The following is a 24,032-nucleotide window of genomic DNA, read 5'->3' as shown; positions in this document are numbered from 1 at the left end:
GGACAGGCTCTTAAGTGCGAGGACCAGGAACTGTTAAGATGCAGACTCCCTGACATCCCCCGATCCTGGGGGAGCGGAATTGCTGCGGTGGAGTCAGGAGTCTGCATGGCTAGTCCCTGCACACCCCACCCCGCACAAGCACACCCTCTGCCCACAGGAGATGGAGGCCCTCCGTCCCGTGGAACCAGAGAGCCCTGGGCGACAAACATGAACTAGCCTCAGAGGAGGCTAATTGTTTCCTTAATTGGCTGAGGCCGCCCCTGGGGAACCCTGCCCAGAAAGTCCCCAGTTATGCCCACAAAGGATGGGTCTGGATTGCTTGGGGGCCAGTGACCAGCTCCGATGGCAGGTCTGCTGGAGGAGATTACGAAGTGCCCCACAGAAGGTGCTTGTGGTAGCAAGAGGCCGGCAGGTGGGGCGGGTGATAGGGCGTCAGAAGGGCGACCTGCAGCTGCCACTCACGCGCCAGTTCCCACGGCAACCCACTCCCGTGCACACTCCAGTCCTGCCTGCCGGTCCCCAGCTGCGCTTCCCTATCCTGTGGCCATTCAAGCCCTGGGCCTGACCTGCAGCGTGACCCCCTTGGCAACCCAGAAACCCTAGAGGAGAAGGGACACACAGGAAATTTCTGGTGAGGGCATTCCCATGTCAGCCACCAGGTGGCGACATTGGCACAGGACAACCCCAGGGCTGCCCGCCATGGCCAGGAAGCAGGTGGGGCACAAGGGCAGGACTTGTGGCTCTGGTACCCGCCTTGGGGTCCTCCAGCCACTTGCCTCTCCGTTGGTGCTCGTCTTTTCCAGGACACACTTGTGCCAAGGGCCTGAATCCCCCCAGGTGCCCGGTGCCCGTGGAATGAGTGTTGGAAAGGCGACTTGGTGGCCCACCTTCCATGTGGGGCTTCTGGGAGGGCGTGAAAGCTCTCAGAACTCTGCCTGGCATGAAACAAACGCCTAAGAAACAGCCAAAAGTGCAGGGAGCTTGCTCTGAGGAGGGACTCGGAGCCAGGCCAGGCCCGGCTTCCTGCCCAGGGCGGGATTCTCCCAGCAGTGTGCAGGGCCATGGCTCCAGATGGGCTTGCTTGCCTCCAGTGACAAAGAGCTCACTCCTTCCCAAGAAAGGCGGTTACCCACTGTGAGTCGGCTCAGCTTAGATTGTGTGAGTCGGCTCAGCTTAGATTGGTGTCCTTCCTGGGAGTCCCGGCTGGTCCTCCACCTTGCTCTGTGCCCACCCATTGGCCTAGTGGTTGGCTCAGGAGGGTCAGTGCCACCCAGCTGTAGGTCGGCTGTGCAGGGCAAGAAGGAGTGCTCCTGGGAGGACAAGGAGGCTGCCCTCTCCACTCCAGGGCACTTGAGAGGGAAGGGGAGGGAAGGAAACCAGGATGTACCCCCGAGGCCCCAGGCAGTGAGGACCTGAGGAAAGGGACTCCGTCTCAGCCGCAGGCCAGTGTGCAGCATCTTCTAACGGCTCCTTCAGGCTGGGCGGCCCCTCCCAGAGCTGGTCTGGGAGAGGAAGGAGGCGACTTCCGAGGCTGGGAGGGAGGGCCCAGTAGCCCTCCCCCAACACTGTGCTTCCTGTGCACCTGCTGCCTGCAACGCTGCCTGGGGAGGAAGCTCAGGGAGCCCCGGCTGCGCTGGAGGCCCTCTGCCTCCCTCACTGGGGCATTTGGCAATCCTGTCTGGGGGCCTCTGTTGGCCTCTGGAGACGGGATGTCCGGGGCAGAACTGTGACTGTCCCGCGCCTCCTGACGGGCACACAGAGGCCCTTCACAAACGAGCGTCCGCGTGACTAAGCCGAACACGGAGAGGCCCGCAGGTGGCGTCCTGTCTGGAACTTTTGAGTTGGAGTGTAGAGGAGGCCGCTGGGGACTTCAGGGACAGGGGACACCCATGCTCCCCCGACTTCCCACCCCACTTTCTTCTCCTCAGGCCTGCCACCTCGTCCGTGAAGCTCTCCTGGACCCCTTTCTCCCTTCGCCCTGGATAATTCCCTCCTTCCCCTGACGTCCCTCTCTGCTCCGTGTACTTTCTGCCACTGAGCCGGACTAAAGTGTTGGTTAAAAATTACTTTATCCCTGTGCCTCAGATCCTGATCTGTAAAATGGAAGGGATCGGAGTACCGACCTCGGGATGGCAGTGAGCGTTAAGAGCTTAAAAGTGCTTGGACAGTATGTGGCATTCGAGGCTGTCCTGAACTGCTCTGCCATTACGGATCGTGCTGGGATCACCTCGTCCCCTCTAGACATGGCTTCCTCCAAGCTGGGGTCTTTCCCTCGTGTATCCTTCTGGGAGGCCAGTGCCCCATGCAAAATGTGAAGGACAGATAACTGGATCTCAGCCAGCGTCAGAGAAGTGCTGTTCTGGGCCCTGCCTACACTGTGACAGCGTGGCCCAGGGCTGTGCAGCCTTAGGTGCCCACTGGGGATGCCCACAGAGCCTGTGTCTCTCCTCTGCTCCTCCTTCGGCTTCGGGGCCTTTAATCTGCTTATTCACAGCTCTGCCGAGGTCACAGGAGAGGAGAGGAGATGGAGCTGAGCCCAGCTTGTCCACGCTTGGCAGCCACCGGGTGAGAGGCGATGGAAAGCGAAGTCTCTGAGTGAGCCGTGGTTCCATTTCCATTATCCTGGTTCCCGCAGTCAACCAGGTCCAGGCTTGAGGGCCTGACAGCACACACCAGGCTAGTTGGGGCTCCTTTCTAAGTCCAGTCCCTGCCTCTCTCCTAGAGGCCGTGTGACTGCTGAGTGTCTCAGAAACCCAGTGACCTAGGACCTCGGCCTCCCCTCTTCCAGTCATATTTGTGCATCGCCCAGGGCCTGCATAGTGTGGCTGTGCCTCCTCCCACCCATTGGGAGTCTAGCCTCCCGTGTGCCCACATGGTGTGGTGCGGGCACCCTCTTCACAGCAAGCCAGGAGGAGGCTCTTCTCCCATCTGTGCTCAGTCATCCGTGCACCCGTGCAACCCCTGTGCCAGGCACAAAGCCGTCATCGGTGTGAAGATGCACGGGAGGTGAAAGAGTGAGCAGCCTGTTAGGTGAGTGGCAGGAGGGACTCAGGCGCAGAGGAGGTCAAGGTCCCCAAGGAGCTCTGGGTGTGATGGCAGCAGGACAAGGCCGTAGTGTGTCCGCCTGGGAGGCAGAGCAGCGCCAGCGCACCAGGCAGGAGCAGCAGGCTGGCACCTGGGCAGGTGCGGGGGCAGTGCCAGTGTCAGAGGAACAGGGTTCTGTGCTGTGTGCAACCTGGCACTGGGCCACCTCCCAGTGCCAGGTTGTAACGAGACTCACAGAGGCACAGACCGATGCCTTTGAAATGCTCCCTCTGCGCGCCGAGGCATTAATGTGACGTCTATCACCATGGCATCGAGGTGCTTAGACAACCCGCTCCCCCCAGGAGCTGGGGAGCAGCGTGAAGCAGATTATCTGTGTCTCGCTGTGACACACGCGATCATGTATCACAGTGATGGATCAACAGTCAATACCGCCGGGGTCCCGGCCCACCCTGGCGCACTGGAACGTCTCCACTCACGCTTGCATGTCTTCCTCTCCCCGTGGGTGGCCCTGTTCCTGCTTGCTGTCCTCCCAGGCTTCTGGCATTGGTGGGAAACACCTTTTGGCTGTCAGTTCACATACAAAGTGGCCACAGGGAAAGCACTGGGGCGAAGCACTGAGGGGACCCTGCTGTGACCTCCTGGGGCTGCGTTCAGGAGGCAGCGAGGGCAGAAGACCTCCAGCACCACGCTGCCTGGCCTTGGGATTCGGGCGCCAGGCTCTGCCCCAGTCTTGGGCAACTTGCTTCCCCTCTTCAGGCCATAGATTCTCCTTTGTGCAGTTGAGATAAGCATCTTCTCAGGCGTTGGTGGGCGCTGGCACGTGGCATGGGCTGAGAGGGCCACCTCCCATCCTCCACCCACACGCCCCAGCCTAGGCCCCTTCCCCCTGCCACTCCAGGTGCAGGCACACGCCGGCCCCACCCCATCCAGCCCAGCGTGGCTCCAGGGTGCCCGGGGGAAGGCTTCCTAGTCTGCTGGGGGAGGGGACCTGCCAGGCCAGGCCAGGCTATTGGATGGGGAAGCAGCCGGTGAGACTTGGGGTCGGGAGATGGAATGAGCTGAGGTTTGGGGAAGCCACCGGGAGGAGGCACGTTTGAAGTGGGCCGGATGGGGGCATTCCCTGGGCCTCTGCAGGAGGCCTCCAGAGCCCCTCCCTGGGCTAAGGAGGCAGCTGCCTTTCAGCCCCAGTAGAACTGGGCCCTCTCCACAGCTGGGAACATGTGGCTCTCCCTTAAACCTCACAGCCTGCCCCCTCCCCTACCAGTCCCCTAGGCCCCCTCACACCCACACCAAAAAAGCCCACTCCTGAGTAGCACATTATCAAGGACTCCCGGATTCAAAGGGGAAGTTCTCCTGGGTGCGCTTGTGGTTGTTTGAAAAGTGTTGCAGAAGTGAGGTGCTAACCTGGACCTGAGGTCACTCACAGACACCCCGCCACCTCCTATGGCCCCACTGTCCCCTGGACAGGGCCCCGCTGGAAGGGGCCCAGGAGAGCCAAAGTCTACTGGGGTTTGCCCTGGGGAGGCCTGCGTCCCATCCTCAGCTCTGCTCCCGACTGATCCAATAAGTTAGGGTTCCAGACTTCTCATCTGGAACCACCCCCACTGTTTGAGGGGAAGGTCAGGGTTATGGAGAGGGGTGACCGAGGGAGGCCTTGAGGAAGCAGAATGGTGACCAGGGAGGAGCTTGTGGGAAGACGAAAGGGAACTGGCAGCCGGTGTGGGCTGTCCCCTCCTGGGAACTAAAGAGGAAGGAGGGACATTGACTGAGTGTCCCAGACAAGGCAACCCGGATGGAGAGCTGGCTCCTGTGGTGGCAGGCCCCAGCAGGCCCCCTGCAGCCTCCTGGCTGCCTCCTGGCCCCGCGGCTCCTGGGGTGGCTCCTGGTGCCCTGGACCTTGCAGCTGGCAGGTACCGTCTGTCTCCTCCCGGTCACTCTCTGGCTGGCGAACATCAGAGCGCCTTTCATCCAGCCAGTGCAGCTAATTCCCTGGGACCCGTCTCTGGGGATTTGCTGGTTGCTGTTTGAACATTGCAGACTTCACAGGGGACGCCTTCAGGGACCTGGAAGATGTTTAGCTAATGCCTCGCCAAGGTGGCTTTTGAAGGTGGGGACAGCAGTCTCCCCCTCATTGCTGTGTTAACAGCTCCCTCCCAGCATAGGGTCCTGATGGACTTACACAGGAGGGTGGGTGATGTGCGTCAGGGTGGGGCCCAGGGTCCTGGGGAGGGACGGCTCGCAGCCCCACGACCCTGCGCTGCGGCGGCTGTGTTGGACCTGGCAAGCAGCCCGAGCCTTCCTGGTCTGTCGCTGAAATTGATTAGCCAGGGAAAGAAGGGGAGGCCAGCTGCCAGCCACTCAGAGCGCGGCACCCTGGGACACAAAACTGTCACTGCGGCCAGAGGGTTGCCCCTCCCGGGTCTTGAAATACAGGCCAAAGCCAAGTATTTCACAGCTGGAGTGTGTTCCCCAGGGGCCCACGCTGGTGCCCTTTCCTGGCCCCAGGCTCCCTCAGAAGCTGGCGGCCTGGATCCAAACCAGGGTGGGTGGCCTTGGGGCGCGTCCACCCAGGCGGGACAACCTCTTGTCGTCCTTTCCAGTACAGCCTCTCTGAGTTCCTCACGCTCCCTGTGACTTCCTGGCAGCACTGAGTAAATTCTGGCAGATTCCCTCCCTTCCTCCTCGGCCTGGGCACCAGTGGCCACCCCTCCGTGGACATCGGTGCCTTTCCTCCGTATTTGTCGGGGTTTTTATGAGGCTTCCAGGAGCGAGCATTGTGAGTACAGCCATTCCAACGGTCAGGAATGTGCCTTTATCAGGCCCCGAACTGGCACCCACTGTCCACCTGTGGTACTTAGTGTCCTCACCAGCACCATTTCAAAGGCAGGGAAATGGGGGGCCAGGGAGGCCAGTGACCTTGCTTGAGGCCTAGACAGTAAGTAGAGGTCAGACTCTGACCCTGGTCCACTTCAGTCCCAGCCAGGGCCACTGGCCAGGGGCTCTAGGGCTCCTCTCAACTTTCTTTGTAAAGAACATTCTCCACGAAAAAATTTACCCTGAGGAGGCCAGGGCTGGTGTGTGCGGTCTCCACAAGGTGGGGCCCAGGCCTGTGACCCGAGCGCCCCACACTGCCCCCGCCCACCAGACAGCCGGTGGCCAGTGTGCTGGAGACGCGGCTTGTTGGTGATGAAGCTTTCCAACTCCCACTTGGTCATTCTAGCTTCATTTGCCCCCAGTCCTGGCTGTTTTCGCTTTGTGTGGCCCCCCTCCCCCCAAAGACACCCAGCATAGCCGGTCACCGAGTCCAGCAGCTTCGCCGGGCGCTGCTGCTACGGAAAAGCTCTTTTGCAACAGTGTGAACTGCAAACAAAACTAGACTGTTTTGCCCAGTATTGCGACAAACGTCATGCCAAGGAGAAACTCTTCCTGCTCTTTCACAAGAGGGCAGCCCACTGTGGCAGCACAGGGCACCCCGCGCCACGCCCCCACCCCGAGCTCCCGCCTCGCGCTCCCGCCTCCTCCAGCCCCACCACACCCGCCTGCAGACCCAGCCTGCACCCCGCAAGGTCCACAGGGGGCGTGGCCAGCCTCCTCACTGAGGTCCAGGTCCCCTGAGTCTGTCCATTTCCCTGGGGTAGCCACAGGATGCAGGGTGATGTTGCTGAGGCTGGCCTCAGCTTGCAGTCCTCCTGCCTCAGTCTCCTGAGACTCTGGGATCACAGGCGTGGTAGATCACGCCTGGCCGGATCTGGGTTAAGAGTACAAGCCAGGGACATTCAGCCTGAGTTTAGTCTGAACTGCCCCTCTGGCCCTGGGACTCTGAGCAGGTTACTTAGTGTCACTGTGCTTTAATTGCCTCATCTGTTAAGTGGGTACAATAATGAGGCCAAACCTATGGTTTAGGACATCAGTAATGTCAGCTGCCTGCCAGCCTGGCAGAGCCAACTGAGACTTGGTGGGCCCACAGACTCCTGTCTGGTGGTCTTCAGCCTACCCTGGTGTGGCCCTCCTCCTCCTCCTCCTGGTTGTGAGTTGAGACTCTTGGGCCTGCTCCCCTCAGGCCTCTTGAGGTGGTCTGGTTTTGTGGGCAACTGCTCCCCCAGAGGGAAGCCACCTAAGCCAGAGGCAGGGCGTCCCCTGCTCTCACCCTTTTCTATCAGGCCTCAGGCACCCCCAGGGACTTTGGGGCCAGACAGACCTGAGTTCAGAGCCTTCTCTTCTTCTCTGGACTGCTGTGTAACCTCAAACAATTTGCTTAACCTTTCTGGTCCTCAGTGTCTTCAACAAATGTCAGTTCCTTTTCTTCTTGGCCTTTCCAGAACTCTGGGCTATATTTATTTATCAAACATCCATTGAGGAGAACCAGTTCAAGGTGCGGAGGGGCCAGCGGTGAACAAGCCACAGGCCTCACTCTCAGCCTGGTGGAAACTGCGAGAGTTCGCCTGAGAAGTGACCCCGGGTGGAATCCGCCTGAGCGGTTTGCCTCGGCGTCAGTCTGCTCTGGCCTCCGTGTCGCACTCCTTTGTTGTCTCAGAGTTGGATGGACGCTCTGCCTTTCACAGGCCAGGGCTTCCTGCCTCCCTTCTCGCCACCCTGGCCTCCATCACTGCTGGCCTCCGCTTTTCATCTTTGTCTAATGCCAATGAAGAGCTTGGGAAGCAGAGGCAGGCGGAGGAGAGGCAGGGCCCTGCTGGAGCGTGGCCAGGGAAGTGCCAGAAAGGCCGCCTGCTGGAGGGGGCACTGCGCAGGACAGAGGAGGACAGAGCAGGCGGGTGGGTGGCAGGCCCAGCATGAACAAAGGCAGGGAGGCCAGAAGGCAGGGCTGGGGAAGGGCTGGTGAGAGGCTCCATCTGACTGAGGAGTCTCTTGGCAGAGCAGTGGGGTGCCCGATCACTTCCAAGCAGATTACAGATGCCTGTCGGGCGGGGGTTCAAACGCCATCCCAATAGATCCTACCTCCTCGCTTTCTCCTTTGTAATGGTGAAATAGAAAACACATACAGAAAAGTACTGTGCTGAATAATAAAAACTTCAAAGCCCTGTGTGACTACCAAGGAGGTCAAGAAAGAGAACAGTCCAGCTCATTCCGGAATGTTCCAGAACGTTCCTCCAGAGGCACCCTCTTGGAGAGCAGTACCTCCCCTCACAGGCACCAGCATCCTGACTCTCAGGGCGTTTCTTTATAGCTTTATTGTTCAGAGCGGATCACTAAGCCGCAGAGAAGAGTTTGCCTTTTATGTGTGTGTGATGCTGGGGACGAAACCCAGGCCTCAGGAGCGCCAGGCAAGCCCTCTACCACTGAGACAGGCCCCCAGCCTAGTTTGCCTGTGTTTGAATTTGGCATAATTACAAACACTGTGTCGATTCTTGGGCGCGGCGCCTCTTTCATTCAACATGTAAGCTTTTTAAGGTATGTCGAGCTGTTGGTGTGGCTAAAGTTTGTTTTCACTGCTATCGGGCAGGAATAGCAAGCCATGGCCCGTGGGCTGAATCCAGTCCTCTGCCTCTCCTACATTGTGGATGGTTTTAAAAATATTTTTAAATAATTGAGAAAAATCAAAAGATGAATATTTGATGATGTGAAATTCCGTGTCCACAAACACAGTTTTGTTGAAGGGTCCCATTCCTGTGTTCTGAGGTCACCTTGGGCTGCTGCTGTGCTGTGGTGACATGGTCCCCAAAGCCTACAATACTTACTACCTGGTCCTGTTCAGAATACACCTGTGGACTCCTGCTGTGGAGGATCCCACCCAATAAATACGCCGCCATTTCTTCAGTAATCCTGGCCATCCCATCGTAGCTACTCCTCCTGTGTGATGGGATTGTCCCTGGGGCAGGGACTTTGTGTGCTCACGTGGCTTCAGGGCTTAGCTCCCAGCATGGTGCCCGGCACCCAACGGGCGCTCAGGAAAGAGTAACAAGAGCAGACGGAATGAAGCTCCTCAGTCAGACGGCCCCAGGAGGAGCTCTGAGCAAGGTTAGAGAAGCGATGCCCCGTTCCCCTGGGAGACTGGCAAGGCGTGCGCTGCCAGCCAGGCTCCTCAGGGCCCAGCAGCAGCCCCCTGCCAGTCCCTCTCCTGGCCTGGAGCTCAGCATCCTCACAGGTCAAGGGTCAGACCACAGCCTTCCCGCACCTCCTACAGGTGCCATGACCACTGTCCCTGGATCCAGTCGTGCTGTATCTAGATGACGCCAGAACTTCTGAGGGCTCTGAGGGCTGAGCCCAGTCTGAGCAACTAATCTCTGAGGCTGGGTCCAGCAGGCCAGGCTCAGACCAGGGGCTGCCGGTTCGAGCTAGAAGGCCCCTGACCTGTGGGGAGTCTTGGCTGGGCCTTGGGAGCTCCTGGCTTCTGAGGGTCTATTTGATGGGTCACTATGCCCAGGGGCTTCCTTTGAGGGGCTGGGGGTTTTGCAGGGTGCCTGAGAGCCAGGAGAGGCAGCCTGGTAGGCCTGGCTGGGACTTGCTCTCCTGCCCGGGAGCTGTGTGCCCAGTGACACAGACAGAGGGCCAGAGCCAGAGCCTCTGGGGCTCAGGGCCAGATACTGCTTGCCACCGAAGGGCTGAGGAATGGGGGGCCTGAGCCGAGGCAGGGCAGGCCTCCCACCAGGCGGGCCACTCCTCACACAGTTGGGGAGGACACTGGGCTACAGCACTGGTCACAGGGTTGAAAGGCACATTTCTGAAGACCACTTGGCAACACATCAAAATCTAAAACATGCGTATCCCTCAATCAGCAAGTACCCTTCACAGTCCTTGTCCTAAGGAGTTGGGGACCAGGAGATGGTGGGTCCACAGAGCACCACGCATGCAGCCTCACTGCCACCAGCTGGCCCCTTCCCAGCCCGGCTGCCCTTTTCTCCTGGGCTCCGCCCTACGCCACACCTGCTCTTCCGCCGACTCCCCCAGCTGGAGAAGCCAGCCACGTTCTGAGCCTTGGTTCCTGCTGCTCCCTTGGCCTGGAAAGTGTCCTCTCACCTGGTGACCTCTAAGTTCTCTGTCAAGGTCATCACATAGGCTACCTTTTCAGCGGTGCCCTCTGGCCCTTCTCCCAGCCCCTGACAAACCCGATGTCCACTCCCTCTGCTACCCCCCAGGGTGTTCACCTGTGGCTTGAGGGTGTGCGGGGAGTGACGGAGCCCACCTGGGGCAGGGGAGGCTGTGGGCCGAGCCAGGGATCTAGTACCCAACCTTAGGAGACGGGCTGGGTAAGAAAAGCCAGAGCTGACACAGAGCAGAAGGGCCAGGCGTGGCTTGGCCTCCGTGGTGGCAGCAGAGGCAGCCAGTGGAAAGTGGGCTATGGAGGGCCGTGGAGGGGGCATTGGCAGGTTGGGGACCCGGTAGGAGGGAGGGCAATCGAGTTCGTGCCCAGGCTGGAGGATCCTGGGCAGCAGCTGGGATTGAGAAATCCTAGGACAGAGAGATGCTGGCTGGCACGGGGCATGGAGGAAGAGCGAGTGGGTCTCTGGAGGATTTCTTTGGTCTTCTTTCTAAAATGGAAATACCGTCGGGCCACTTCCCAGTGTGAAAGCCCAGAGGCCCCACCAGATTTCCAGGACCCCCCACCGCCCACCTCTCCAGCATCCCCACCCTGTCCCCAGCCACAAATCCTTTCTCTCAACTACACCTGTTTTGCAGAGTCCCAAGTCAGCGCCCTGCATGGAGACTTCCAGAAGCTTTCTTGCGCTGAAAGTCCCGCCCCGTGCCCCTCCCCCACCCGCTGCCTCCCTACTCTCTCTTCCTTCAAAGTTCAGCGTGGTAAAGAGATGGGAAAGAAAGACATCAAAATGATCCAGGCGCTCTGTCAGGGTGGCGAGCCGCAGACAAGCCCACCTTTCTTCTTGATCCTTCCCTGTGGTTTCTACAGGGAGCCTGACTCACGTTTGTAGGGGAAGGAGGCAGGGTGGGAGGTGGGGCAGACCTCAGAATTATAATAAAATTTAAAAAACCAATGATCCAGGTCCAGGAAGCCCCTGCCTGCTCCCAGGCCGAGTGGGGTCCCCTTGGGCTTCTGTGGCCCCAGGGAAGTCCCTTTATCCCAGAGTGTTCCAGTTTCATCAGTTGAGCCCCTTCCCAGGGGTGGGATTGTGGGTGGGCACCAGCTTTCCACCGAAGGGAGCACCCAAGGGAGCCTGTTCCGTTTCAGCCACCCCCAGTTGGAGACAAGAAGCAAGCCCTGGCCCCACCCTCTGGAGAGTAGAATGGACATAAAGGGAGACCCAGGGTCCCGCCCGGCCCAGGCCTCTCTCAGAGCCCAGCAGTCAGAGCAGCTTGCCTCTCAAGACGCTGGAAGGGAGGTGGTGGCAGTGAACCCCCAGTTAGCACTTCTGGGGTTTGGCAGTCTGCATGTGGTTTGTGTCCCCACGAGGCCACCTTGCAGCATGGGACTCAGCCAGGCAGTGCGAGGGCCCAAGCCAGCCACATCTGTATGCAGCTCTGTGATTCAGAGGTGTTGAAAGATGTGACAGCCAGTCTGAGGGCGCCGTTCCGAGGCCACTGGTGCTAAAAGCCCCATAAGACACACTCCATTCAAAGGTCGCTTGCCCCTCCCTCGCCAGTCACTCGGCCACGCGCCCGCATTTGATGCCTGCGTCCTGAACAACCTGCCGGGTTCCTGTGGCGTCCTGCTCGGGCACGCAGCTGCGGCTCTGGGATAAACCAGGAGCCTCGATCGGTGTCTTCCCGGGGGCCCTTCGGAAGGGCCTTCAAGAAGGCACAGCTCCGAGAGAAGCCAGAATTAAATTGGAGGGCAAACTCCAGGGTTGAAATAAAGACCGTGGGAACGGCTTTCTTCTGCAGCCGGGGAATCAAAGTGTTCTCCTTTAACATCGACCTAAGTCGGCATGGATCCCTTTGATCAGCACGTCTGGGCCCCTATGCCCTTGTGCGGTGCCATAGAAGGCATGGAGTTCCAGGAAGAGGGGAGCTGGGTGAGAGCTGGTGGATTTGAGGAGCTTGCCAGGAGGCCAGGGCACGGGGGGAAGGGGAGGGCAGCTGGAATGGGGGAGCGGGGGGAGAGGGAGAACGCGGTGCCATCCTGGGACCCAGGGGAATTTCTAAGCGCTTAGTGGAGCCTCCTCAATCACCTAGCCAAGCTTAGCCAGTTGATTCCCAGGGGCATCCCTCTGCAGCGAGGGAGGGGCACCGTCCAGCCCTCTACGGACACTCGCTGGCCTTGTCACAGGACCATCTGGAGGATGGTGGAGCCGCTTGCTCCTGCTCTGAGAGTCACAGGCTCTACGTGAGGCGGGGTGACAGTAGCAGCCTCCCTAATGCTGCAGGCTCAGTTCTGAGCACCGCTGTCCCCACACACCTGCATCCTGCTGACCGTGTCTGCCTATTAGATGACCGACATTTAGGGAAGTGGCCTCTGAATTTTTGATTCTCTTTAAGGGAGGGTATTTTTTTTTTCATTTGAGGAGTTTTTGTTCTGTTTGCCGAAGGTTTTAAAAACTGTGGCACAGAGCTGTGGAGAGGAGTGTGGGGTGACAGGCTCAGGGGCCCAGCCTAGAATCCCGTCTCCACCACTCACCAGCTGTGCCGCTTGGGCAAAACTCATCTCTGATCTGAGCCTCTTTCCTCATCTGCAAAAGGGGACCATAGCCAGGGGAGGGTAGCTCTTCTCATCACGTGGCTTAAGAACGATGCTGGAGCGTGGCACGGTGACACCTGCCTGTCATCCCAGCAGTTCAGGAGGCTGAGGCAGGAGATCTCGAGTTCAAAGCCAGCCTCAGCAACTTAGCAAGGCGCTAAGCAACTCTGTGAGACCCCGTCTCTAAATAAAATACAAAATAGGCCTCTGAGTTCAATCCCCAGTACCAAAAAATAAAAAAAAGAATAGGCTGATACCGGAGAGTCTGTGCTGTGTTGGGGAGCCAGGCACCCAGGAGTGGGTCAGGGAGCTAGTCCTGGAGACAGAGATGGTGACCTCAAAGAGGGGACATTCCCAGCTGCGGGAATAGCTTGAGTAGGTGAGGGACAGAGGGCAGCAGAGCAGGGCCGTGCAGGGCCTGGGAGCCATGGACTGGAGCCTCTGGCCCAGGGACTTTCCATTTTTTTCAACAGTGGCCCAAAGTCGAGAGAAGCGTGTTTTAGCGTGATCCTGTCTGAACCCAGTTGTATGACTATAACTGAAACCAGGAGGTCACAAAGGGTGCTCTTGCTATGCGTGAAATGCTCCATGTTCAATTTTTTTTTTAATTGCTTGTCTTGACCCTGTAAATTGGTTTCAGACTCCTTTCTGGGTCTCCTCCAGCAGGGAGCCCCTGTCAGTTCAAGCAGGGCAGGAGCAGGATGAGTCTGTCGGAGAAGGAAGCTCAGAGCCGGCAGAGGCGGCCTCCCGGGCGGAGGGGCAGGGTGGGGGCCCTGAGGAAGGCGCCGTTGTGCCTGGTGGGAGGTCAGATCCTGAGCACCGGTGTGGGGGTCAAGTTCCCTGATGGCGAATCCAGTCCCTCCCCGCCAGGGACCCAGCACGGGCCCTGGCAGTGGGGGTGCCCGCGGGGTACCTCCACCGGCTCTCAGATTCCTCAGGAGAACCGGAAACGGCAAGAATCAGGCGCCAGCGGGTGGTAGACAGCAGGGTGGGGAAGAGCAGGCAGCTGCTGGGGAGAGGGCTCTCCTGCCTGTTCCGCTGCAGCAGGGAGCCAGGGTCGGCACCCGGTGGCAACAGCTCCAGACTCCAGTCAGCACAGGGCTGAGGTGGCAGATAAGCCTGGGTGAGACTGGCTTGCCTGGGGCTCCTGTCCTGCCTGTGCCGTGGGCCGGTCACTTGGACAGAAGGCAGGACCACTTCTGCAGAGAGCGCTCCCCCAGCGTCCCTGCCTCCTCCTGGTCTGCTGAGGAGAGGCAGCCTGGCCTTGTGGCAGGCGCATGAGCTCCTGGTCCCAGTCAATCCACTTAATCCTACCTGCGTTGCAGGGAGACACTGAAGCCCGGAGAGGTAAAGGCTGTGTCCAAGGCTGCACAGCCTTTAAACGGCAGAGCAGGGCTCTAAATCTGAGTCTGCTGCCTCTACAACCTGGGTTTTCCACAAGCCCCTCCTGTCCCTGCCGCCATTTCTGGCCAAGCTCCAGGCTTCCTCTCAGCCTCTCTGGAGCCTGGGAGAATTGTCGTTCCTGAGACCTCCTGTAACGTGGGTTGGGCAGGTTTAGCAGGGGCCTGGGCTGCCCATCTGGGGCACCTGTGCTTGCAGCTGAGTGCTGGTGTAGAGGGGCAGGAAGGGCTGGGGACCCAACAGGAGTAGCAAAGCCCGAAGACCCCCAGCAAAGCAACTTGGAGTTGCCCCTGGGGCCCTTTAGACCCTCAATAGGGAAGATTTGCCCAGTGGGGCCCAGTGGCTCCAGACCCTCTGAACAAGTCGCAGTCCTCTGGTCACTTTGAGGCAAGCCTGAGTCCTGGTTCTTCAAATCTTCAACCCCGTAGTAGACAGAACTCCGACCTGATGACCCTGGAATTCGTTCCCCAGGCCCCCGGGGCCCGTGGGAAAGCGAGACCAGGCCCCTCTTCTCTGTTCCACTCAGACTCTTCCTCATGGCCCCCTGGGCGGAGGCAGGGAGGGAGGAGGAGCAATGTGGGGACAGAAGTGACCTTTCTTACCAGGTGTTGGGGACAGGGCACTACTGTGCTCTGGGAACGTGCAGAATTTGGAGTGGGCTCTGGGGGCACTTTCACGGACCACTCAGGGACTCCTGGGCTGTGCCAGCAGGAATCCAGTGGCTTTCACTCCCTCCTCGGCCCCCAGGAACCCAGGCCCTCCCAGTCCTCCTCCAGGGCCGTGTGTCCCTCCAGGCAAATGCCTGAGTGGCATCCTCTGAGACACCAACTCACTGTCCCCTGGCTCACACTGTCCCATGAGGGACACACTGGCTTTGCCAGGACCAGGGACAAAGATCCATGAGACCTGAGGCAGAGGGTGTAACTGCATGAGGCCTTGGAGCCCCGCATCCCGTCAGCTCTCTACTTCACACACCTTGACTTCTGCTCCGAGTCGACCACCTGTCTTCAGCCTCTGATGTGCACACCCGTGGCTCACGCAGGGCCCTGTCTCTGCTGCTCCCAGCCTGGGTTCTAGCTCTTCTCCCTCAGCACAGACGAACCCAGGGGAACGCCCAGCTCCACCACTCGCATGCCGTGGCTCTGGGCCTCGGAGACCATCTGTCTCTGTTTTGCTTCTTCCCCTGTGGAATGGGGTTTCAATAGTCGTCTCAGCGGATTGTGGTGGTGACTGACTGACACGGGGCCTGTCGTACCCGGTCAGGGTGCGCTCTGTGGACGTGCTCTCTCCTGCTGCCTGTGTGCTCCTGTTTCCAGGTCACAGATGCCCTCCTGATGCCCAGGTCACCCCCATGCCCCTCCCCATCCCAAGACAGGCCACCAGCCCTCCGACCCCAGCTCCTTCAGCCTTCCCTGTCGCTCTGGGGTGTTGCCAGAGCAGGGAGCCCCTCAGGCCCAGGACGGACCCACCTGACTGGTGGAAGGCATAAAGAAGTGATGGCTGAAGAGCATGAATAGGTGTGGAAGTAGTGACCTGCCCAGGGGCTGCTTCTAGAGGGCAGACGATTGGGGCAGGGGCTGGATTCCCGCAGCCCACACCCCAGGGGCCTCTGGGGCACAGGTTCGGGGGAGGGCGCGGGAGCTGGGAGCTGCTGTGGTCCAGGTGTGGGTGCTGACACCCCAGCAAAGGAGCAGGGCAGGCGATGGGCTCCATCAGGAGGCCAGGGCCTCAATGCCCCGCAGCCCCTGTGCCCTGGGTGTGGCCTGCTGTGTTGGGATGGGCCGCGGTTACTCACAGAGCTGTGCAGGCTGCCTCCTCTCTCCCCTTTCTGGAGAAACAGCAGTTTGGTCAGAGGTCTGAGGGTCTTATCCCAAAGCCTCTGCCCCCTGCCGCTGACTGGGGCCAGGGCTGGCACTTTGGTGATCCTAACCTCTGACCTTGAAGTAACGAATTGCAGAAGACTGGAGAACAGTGGACGTCTATTTTTATAGATTCCCCAGGATTTGTAAAAATCAGCTTAATTGTGCTGGCAGGTTCCACCGTCTTCCAGGAGACGGCCACAAAAAGAGAATTTTGAAGGACAATCAGATGAACGTCTTCCTGCAGGACACATGGGAAGGGGGCTTGGGCTGGCGGCAGGCTCACGCTCCGAGTCCTAGGTGGCCTCTTAGTGCACTGGGGGAGGAGACCCAGGTCCCAGCAGAGGAGGTCTCAGTGAGCTTCCTGGTAGGGCTGTTTTCCTGGTGACTTTGATTGGTTCCCCACCCCACCCACAGTGAGGAAACCCTAGAGAGCCAAGCCTGGCTGCCTGGCGGGGTCATGGTGAGAACGAGACGGGAGGATGGAGACAAAGGCCGCTGACCAGCCCCTGGGCCACTTAGGCCATGGGAGCCATGGAGGCCTCAGGCAGAGGGGCCATAGGCAGGGTTCAGAGCCAGAAGGGGCCCGTGTGCCATGGGGGTTTCTGGGCTAAGCGAGCGATGCTCTGCCCTTTGTGGTCCATCCCGTCCTCTAGCTTCTTGTCCTCCGGGGTGACGTGGGACCCAGGAGGTCATGCAGCAGTGCGTTTCCTGTCCCTGGCCCCTCTTTCCTGCCACGGCATCTCAGACAGCCTCTGTTCTGAGCAAGGCTCCTTGTCCTATGACAGAGCTAATATATTGTTTTTGCAAAACCACAACCTGCCCCAGAGTCCAGGATACAAAGGACCCTGCAAATCCCCTCCTGGCCTGCTTGCCAGGGGCACGTCAGGAGCAGGGCACAGGGGCTTCCTGGCCTGGAGGGCGCCCGCGGCCAGCTAAGCGCTGTCACGTTAATCCTAACAAAGCCGACTCGCAGTGACAGTGGACACACCCGTGGGTTCTCTAGAACTGAGTCTTCATAACTTTGGGGGAGGGGGGTCTAGTGGTTCAACAGGAAACCCCAAATATCAACAAATCCAGAGCTGCAAGAGGTCTGAGAGTCATCCAGAAGGCCCAGCCTCCCCAGGGACCCTGGCTCAGGGCTGAGCTGCAGAGACCTGGGGAGAGAGGAGCTGACCTCGGGCCAGCCCACGCCACAGGCAGGAGGCCCACGCCTCACTTTCCCCAGCAAAATGAATCTTGAGGTTCCCTCTGAGCATCTCAAACGCACGATCTTCTCCCAATTAACAAGCCAGCCTCGTGTTCTCGGCTGCTCGCTGCCGACCTCAATTTAAACTGTCTGCTCCTCAGCTGCTGGACAGGAAGGGCCTGAGAGGCCAGGAACGCGGGAGCCGCAGGGCTGTGCTGCTGCCTCTGGGGTGTTGAATGGCATCTCAAAAGCCCACAGGAGGGTTAGGATCCCAACCAGGCTGGGCGTCTGCTTTGGGGGTCTTCAAACCGTTTTCTGAGCACTTCTGAGTGTGGGCATGGGGATTCGGCGGCTGCAGAACTGATTGCAACAAGCGTTGAACGTCTGGGTCACGGCTGAAACGGCCACACATGGAGTCCTTCTGCCGTGGGGGGCCGGCTCTCCTCCGGGTCTCGCTCGATATACTCCATAGTGACTTGCCAAAGCCTCCCTGAGCTCCCACTCTGGGAAGGTTTGTCTCTTCAGCGGCCTGGCCCACCTCCGTCTTCCTCTGGCACAGGGAGAGGTGTGGGAAGACCTGCCTCCCGCTCTGTGCACTGCCAGGAAGCGTAGGTTTCATTTTTCTGCCTCCTTTACTTCTCGTTCTCCAGCTGTGCTTTTATTCAATGCAGTCTCTCTGCCTTTGGGGAGGAGGGGATTTGGGAGCACGGGCCCCAGTGAGGGATCAGGAACTAGTGAATTGACCTCCCTGACCCTCAGTCTCTTCCTCTGCAGAATAGGGCTCCTGTGTTGCCTCGGGATGTATCAAGAGAGGTATAGTTGTGTGTGTGTAGTGCTTAGCACAACATCTGTGTGTGATGAGGGCATGGGAGGGGCGACCCTTGGTCCTCATGGGAAGTAGCTGAGGTTGAGGTAGCTTCAAGTGACCTGTCTCCTGTCCTGTTGCTTCTCTGGCAGGAGGGCAGTCAGTGATCCACACTGGCCTCCCCATTGTGGCCTCCCTGGCCAACACAGACGTCTCCTTCAACTGCAAAATCACCTACCAGCACACCCCCAAATTCCTGCCCTTCACCGTCAGCTACTTTCACGTGGATCTCCAGGGCAGGACTAGCGTCAGGAAGCCCACAGGCTGCCGACCCAGTCTGGGGACCGAGAACCAGACCTACACACTGGATTGCCACGTCACCGCCAGGCTGCCGGACGCATCGGCCACAGGCACCTACTACTGCTGCGTCCACTGGCCAAGCTCCACGGTCAGCATTCGTGGCAACGGAACCTTCATCCTGGTCAGAGGTGAGGCATCCTCTTGGCTCTTCCAGGGTGAGGGTCTGCGGGAGTCAACAGCAGGGCCGGGGGCCCCAGGTCTGAAGTGGAGAACTGGGGCCCTTGTCTCTCAGCATTGGCAAAGCAGAGCAGAACGTCCCCAGGGAGCCCTCTGTCCTGCGGGTGTAGAAGGGGCGGGGCTTGGGCTGTGGCTCTGCCTGTAGCCACCTCTGGCGGGTGACCTGAGAGAGGCCATTGGCCTTTTGGTCTTAGTGTCCCATGGGCACAACAGGGAGGAGCCTGGGGTCTCTGCAGAACCAGGTGTGTGCATGTACGCAAGCACTTGGCTCATGTGCATCTTTCTGGGAACAAATTCCTAGTTTTGATCACATTCTTAAAGGCATGAGACCCCAAAAGTTAAGAACAAGCCTATCACCAAAACCATGATTCTGGCCTGCCTCTGTGATTCCCTCTGAAAGGGGCTGGACACTTTACCACAGAACCACATCCCCAGCCCTTTTCGTTTTTTATTGTGAGACAGGGTCTCACTAACTTGCTGAGGCTGGCCTTGAACTTGCAATCCTCCTGTCTCAGTCTCCCAAGTTGTTGGGTTGCAGGCACAGGTCACTGTGCCCAGTCTGTCAAGGACTCTGGTGAGGCCCAGTGAGGCCCTGCGTGCAGGGGCTGGTGTCTGGCAACAGGAGGTACGAGGTGAATAGCGCGGATGGGCCTGCCCCTGGGTGGCATCTGTAAGGTTTTGCCCGCCAAATGAAGGAGGGATGGGTGGGCTCAGGAGAGGCCTTGAGTCCCCTGGTGCAGCCCCCTGTCATTCCCAGCCCCAGTCTGTCTCCTTCGACCCTCACCACACCCACCCTAATTATCACCATTTCAAGTAGAGAAAAGGGGAGCCCTGAAAAGATGACAAGGCTCACCCAGGGTCCCACAAGTGGCCCTCAGTGGAACCAGTTCACCGAGGCAGGCCCTGAGGAAACAAAGGACACAGTCCTTGTCTTTGAAGAAAATCGAGACAAGCAACTTACACAGGAGGTCTAGCGAAGCAAGCAGAATGAGGAGCTGAGGGGGCCCTGGGGTCTGGCAAGGTGGGCCCTGGGGTGTGGGGAGGAGACCCCGGGGTTGGTGAGGCTGGGGCCCTGGCTTCTCCCAGGGAACTAGCCCTCCTCTCTCCTACCCTTCCTCCTAGACACAGGGTACCAAGGCCCCCCGCAGAGCATCCAGAAGCCCCTGCTCTTTAGCTTCACAGGCCTCCTGACTGCCGTGAGCGTGCTGGGCACCGCGCTGCTGCTCTGGAAGAAGGTACAGGACGGACACACAGCGGGAACACTCGGGGCGTGGGCCAGGAGTCCTCCCGGGGCAGGGGGCTGCCCCAGTCCCAATGCAGGGTGTCTTGGGCCCTGGCCAGGGACACAACTGCACCTGTGAAAGTCCCCCCCCCCCCCCCCCCGCACCCTTGGCCAGGGGTGGAGAGCAGCGCCCCGCCCCCTCCCTCCCACCTGCGCCTGCCCCAGGCCCCTTCCAATCTTGTGGCAAGAAGCCAGGTCTCTTCTGGCCTTTCCGGTCGTAAGTCCCTCTGAGAACCTGAGAGAAGTGTGAGTCCTCGGGCTCAGCATTTCCAGCTCAGGTGGACAGCAGCCCCTGCTGGGTTGCCTCATCCTGACAACCTGGAGGGGAAGAAGAGCCTGAGCGCCCCCACGTGCCCCTGCCTGTCCCCGGGGAGGAGGCGCTTCCCACCTCGGAGCCTGGGAAAGCGAGCTTGGACGGCCAGGCAGCGCGTGGCAGGGCCAGGCTGGAGTCCAGGTGGGGTGGCAGTTAGCTCCTGCTCTCACGGCTGGCCCCTGCTCGGCCATCGGCTCCTCCCTGGGGGAGGTATTTCCTGGGTGGGGCAGCCCTCCCCCTGTCGCTCAGCCCTGTTTCTTGCTCCAGGCCCACTCTGCCTGTTCCCTGCAGCAGCCCAGCCTGTGCACAGGGCCCTTCACGGCCATTATTAAGGCCGTGCATTCATTCCTAAAAAGATATTAGCTGAGCACCTACTGCGTGCCCAGCCCTGTGCCAGGGGCTAAGAACCTAGAGAGCACTCTGGACTAAAATCTCATAGTCTGGTGGGACAATCACCATGTTAAAAATGAAAGGAAGCGGCAGTCAGGTTGGGGGCTTAAGAACGCAGCCCTGGCCAGGTTAAGTGCCGCCTCTGCCTTCTGCCTGTCCCATGAGCTTGGACAGGGCGCCTACCTCCTCCATGCCCTGCCTCCCCAGTGGGGCTGCCAGCAGCGGGGCTACATCTCGGGGCTGCGGGAGGAGTGCCGCAGCCCGAGGGGATCCAAGGCACTTTGCACGCCAGGACAGGGGTCCTCCTGAAGGATGCAGGCTGCCCTGAGGGTGGCTTTGACCTGGCTTCAGGGTCAGAGGGCCTTGGCACATTCCAGGCTCCTTCCTTGGAGTTCTTCTCTGGTCCTGGGGGTCACTGCTGGGGGCCTGTTCTGGGGGCTACATTCCCCACACATTCATGATGCTGCCCAAACCCCTCCCAGCTCGGGCCACAGCTTACCTCGTGCACAGAGACTGCACGGGAGCCCAGGGGCGGCTCCGGTCAACGTCCAGAGCAGTACTCTTTGCCCCCACCCTGCCCAAGTCTTCTGCGTCTCAGCAAATGGCCTTGGGCACCCAGACGCTCAGGCCCAAAGCCTTGGAGATGTGTCCAGCTCCTCTCAGCCCATGCGACCCCTCCATCTGTCCAGCCCCTGTGCCCAGTGCCAACCTCATCCCGCCGACCTCACACCCGTCTTCTGGAAGGCTCCTGTGTTCATGCCTCTTGCCCACCAGAGCCAACCTATAGGGCAGAGACTGCATGTGCCTGGTGTAGGGGGCCTGGCACCTAGTAAGTGCTTGTGGGAGGAATGGCAGGTCACCCAGAAGGTGAGCTGGAGGTGACCCAGGCATGACCTGGGCAAGGCAGCATCCCCCATTTCAGAGGAGGAAACAGGCTTGGCAGCAGCCCTGCTGTGCAGAGCTGGGGCTCAGCCCTCCTGCCACCTGCTGCTGAGCGGAGGCTTGGGCCACAGGGAGCTGGGCCGGAACACACCTGTAATCCAGCAGCTGGGGAGGCTGAAGCAGGAGGATCGAAAGTTCAAAACCAGCATAAGCAACTAAGTGACACCGTCTCAAAATCAAAAAGTAAAAAGGGCGGAGGATGTGGCTCAGTGGTTAAGTGTCCCTTGGATTCAATCCCCAGTACCAAAAAAAAAGAAAAAAAAAAAAAAGAAAGTCACTTTCAAAAGGGCAAATGTCCACTGCTTGAGTCAGGGCATGGTGACTGGGCAGAGCTGGCTCCAGGGACAGAGACACCCACGCCGTTAATGACAACAAAGTGACCCCCATCTGACCTTTCAGGGGAGCCCCGACTTGCCCTGCAGGAACCTGCCCCAGCCCAGGCCTCCTCAGCCCCTGCTGGGAGGGTCCCTTCCTGGAGACCTCCCCGCTTTCCCCCACCGCCCAACCTCCAATCCAGCCTGCACCTGAGGGAGCACCTGGCCCTCACAAATTACAAACCCGACCACTTCCCTGGCCTGGGGCTTCCACTGTCCAGGGAGTATAGACACTGGCGTTCAGCCTTTCCTGACCTTGCCTGGCCAGCCTCCCCGCACATCCTCTCCCCTTCCTTCCCACCAGACAGTCCGTTCTCCTGCACACCCCAGCACATCTGCAGGCTTGGGGCGCCTTCCTGGGACCCGATGGTGGTACTCGCCTCCCTGGAGTGTCAGGGATGATCCTACCCAGCCACAAGGAGTGCCAGGAGACCATGGCGTCCTCGGTGCCCAGCTAGGCCCAGCATGCACCTGGGCAGGAGCGGTTGCCCGCAGTGTCTGACACCCAGGGGCTGTGATTTCCAGCCTCTGTGGATCCAAAGATCTGGTCCCAGGTCGGCCGCCAGGAGAGCCACTGCATCCCGACCAGCTGGCCAATGGGGAGAAGCACCAGGATCCCTGTTGTCTTGATAAGAAGACAGGGGCCCTGGGGTGACCATCACCTCCAGGAGCAGCAGTGCAGGGGATTTGAGGAAAGACCCCTAGGCTTGCTCCTAGAACGGCCATTTCCTAGCTGGACAAGCCTCCGTTTCCTCCTTTGTTAAATGGGCCATTCCATGCCCACCTCCTCAGGCTGTTGTGAGAATTAAATGAGAATAGGGACAAGTCCCGGGGGTCTTTGTCAACTGTAAGGTACCACACAAATGCCAGCACCTGTCCAACTGTGTCTGTGAGACCTGCATCTTTAACAAGACGAATGGAGAAAACCTCTGGGTACTGTCAGGTCAGCCTCTCGGTGAAATGCAGACCTGGGTTCTAATGCTGCCTCAGATGCTTCCTGGCTGTGTGGCCTCAGAAAGCCTCCTGCCCTCTCTGAGCCTTCGCTTCCTCATGAGGGGATGGAGGACTGGCTTCTCTGCAGGTTTGTTGAGGGGGCAAGAGAAAAAGCAGAGCCCTCCCTGGCTCCCTGTTCCCAGCCATTTCAACGTTGTGACTGGGGGTGGCGCCGGCTTCTGCCTGCGAGTTAAGTAGCTCTCGAGAGCTAATCCCAGAGTAAATGGGCTGGGGATTGGCAGGCGGCCAGGGTTTTTAATTAGCTCCTGCCCCGAGATGCGGCCCTTGTTGCTCCACTGTTGGCAGTGTGGTCGCCTCCCTCCCCGCCTCCCGGTGGTCGCCGGCCCTTCACCTCCCCACAGGCCTGTCCGGCTCCATTGGAGCCTCAGCAGAGCCAGCACCGTGGTCCAGGTGGCCAACCATCCATGCAGCTGTCCTGACCTTGGGCAGGTCCACCTCCCGGCCACGCTGACCTTCTCTCAGTTCCCAGAGAGCTCCGGGCCTTGCGCATGCTGTTCCCTCTGCCTGGAACACTGTTCCCACTCCTTGTTGAATGAACTTCTGTCTTCGGATTTCGCCAACGTGGCTTCCTCCTGTGTGCCAGTCAGTTCACACGCCACATTTTGGTAGAGCCGCTGGTTCACTGTCCATCCCTGCACTAGACCCTGAAGTCCAGGAGGCCAGAGACACTTCCTGCTCTTCCTTCCGCCTGGTTAGCAGAGTGACAGGCATTGGCCCCTCCCCCTTTCTTGAGTACTTGCAACAATCTCACAAAGGAAGGCTGTTCCTGGAGGCCTGGGTGGGTGACTTGCTCCAGGCCAGAGCTGGCCAGGGGCAGAGACGACGAGATTGAATGAGCAGCCAACTGGCAAGGCTTGGAGCCCACCCACAGCCTCGGCTCTAGGTCTGGGGTCTTGCCACACTGGTACCAGGCCCTGCAGCCCGTACCGCCCCTGGGCCGTGCCCTCTGTCCTCCCGCGGATTTCGTTTCCTAAGCTTGGGCACAGGCGATGGGATGCAGACATCGGAGGCCTTTGCTTCGTCTCCCAGGAGGCGGGGTGGAAGGTATTGAGTGATTAATTTCTGTGTGGCCTCATGACAATCTGCCACCCTTCCTCCTGGTGGGTTTGCAGGGGACAGAGACAGGGGACTGCAGGGCCCAGCCCCAACAGCTCTCCTTTCCTCTCCACAGAAACAGAGGCTGGTTCCAGAAAAGCACGTCCCCAAGAAGTGCTCGGATCCACGCTCTGCCAGCAGACCCCCGCAGGCTCCCACTGAATCCATCTACACGGTGAGTCCCAGGGCCTGGGCTC

At 59.5% G+C, this 24,032-nt stretch overlaps 1 protein-coding gene across 1 annotated transcript in view; it reads left to right on the top strand.

Annotated features, from left to right (window-relative positions):
- The first annotated feature begins 4,768 nt into the window (after nt 1–4,768).
- NFAM1 (NFAT activating protein with ITAM motif 1) overlaps nt 4,769–24,032 on the top strand; it is a 30,089-nt gene continuing 10,825 nt past the window's right edge. Inside the window, exons 1-4 of the mRNA XM_079140446.1 lie at nt 4,769–4,955; nt 18,041–18,376; nt 19,548–19,660; nt 23,912–24,010. Coding sequence (XP_078996572.1) covers nt 4,838–4,955; nt 18,041–18,376; nt 19,548–19,660; nt 23,912–24,010 — 666 coding nt within the window. The 5' untranslated portion in view covers nt 4,769–4,837. The remainder of the gene's footprint in view (nt 4,956–18,040; nt 18,377–19,547; nt 19,661–23,911; nt 24,011–24,032) is intronic.

The sequence above is a fragment of the Sciurus vulgaris genome (assembly GCF_902686455.1).
Source record: "Sciurus vulgaris genome assembly, chromosome: 5".
In the NCBI taxonomy this organism is placed as follows: domain Eukaryota; kingdom Metazoa; phylum Chordata; class Mammalia; order Rodentia; family Sciuridae; genus Sciurus; species Sciurus vulgaris.
Note: the sequence above shows the minus strand (reverse complement) of the source record. Positions and strands in the feature narration are given on the sequence as shown.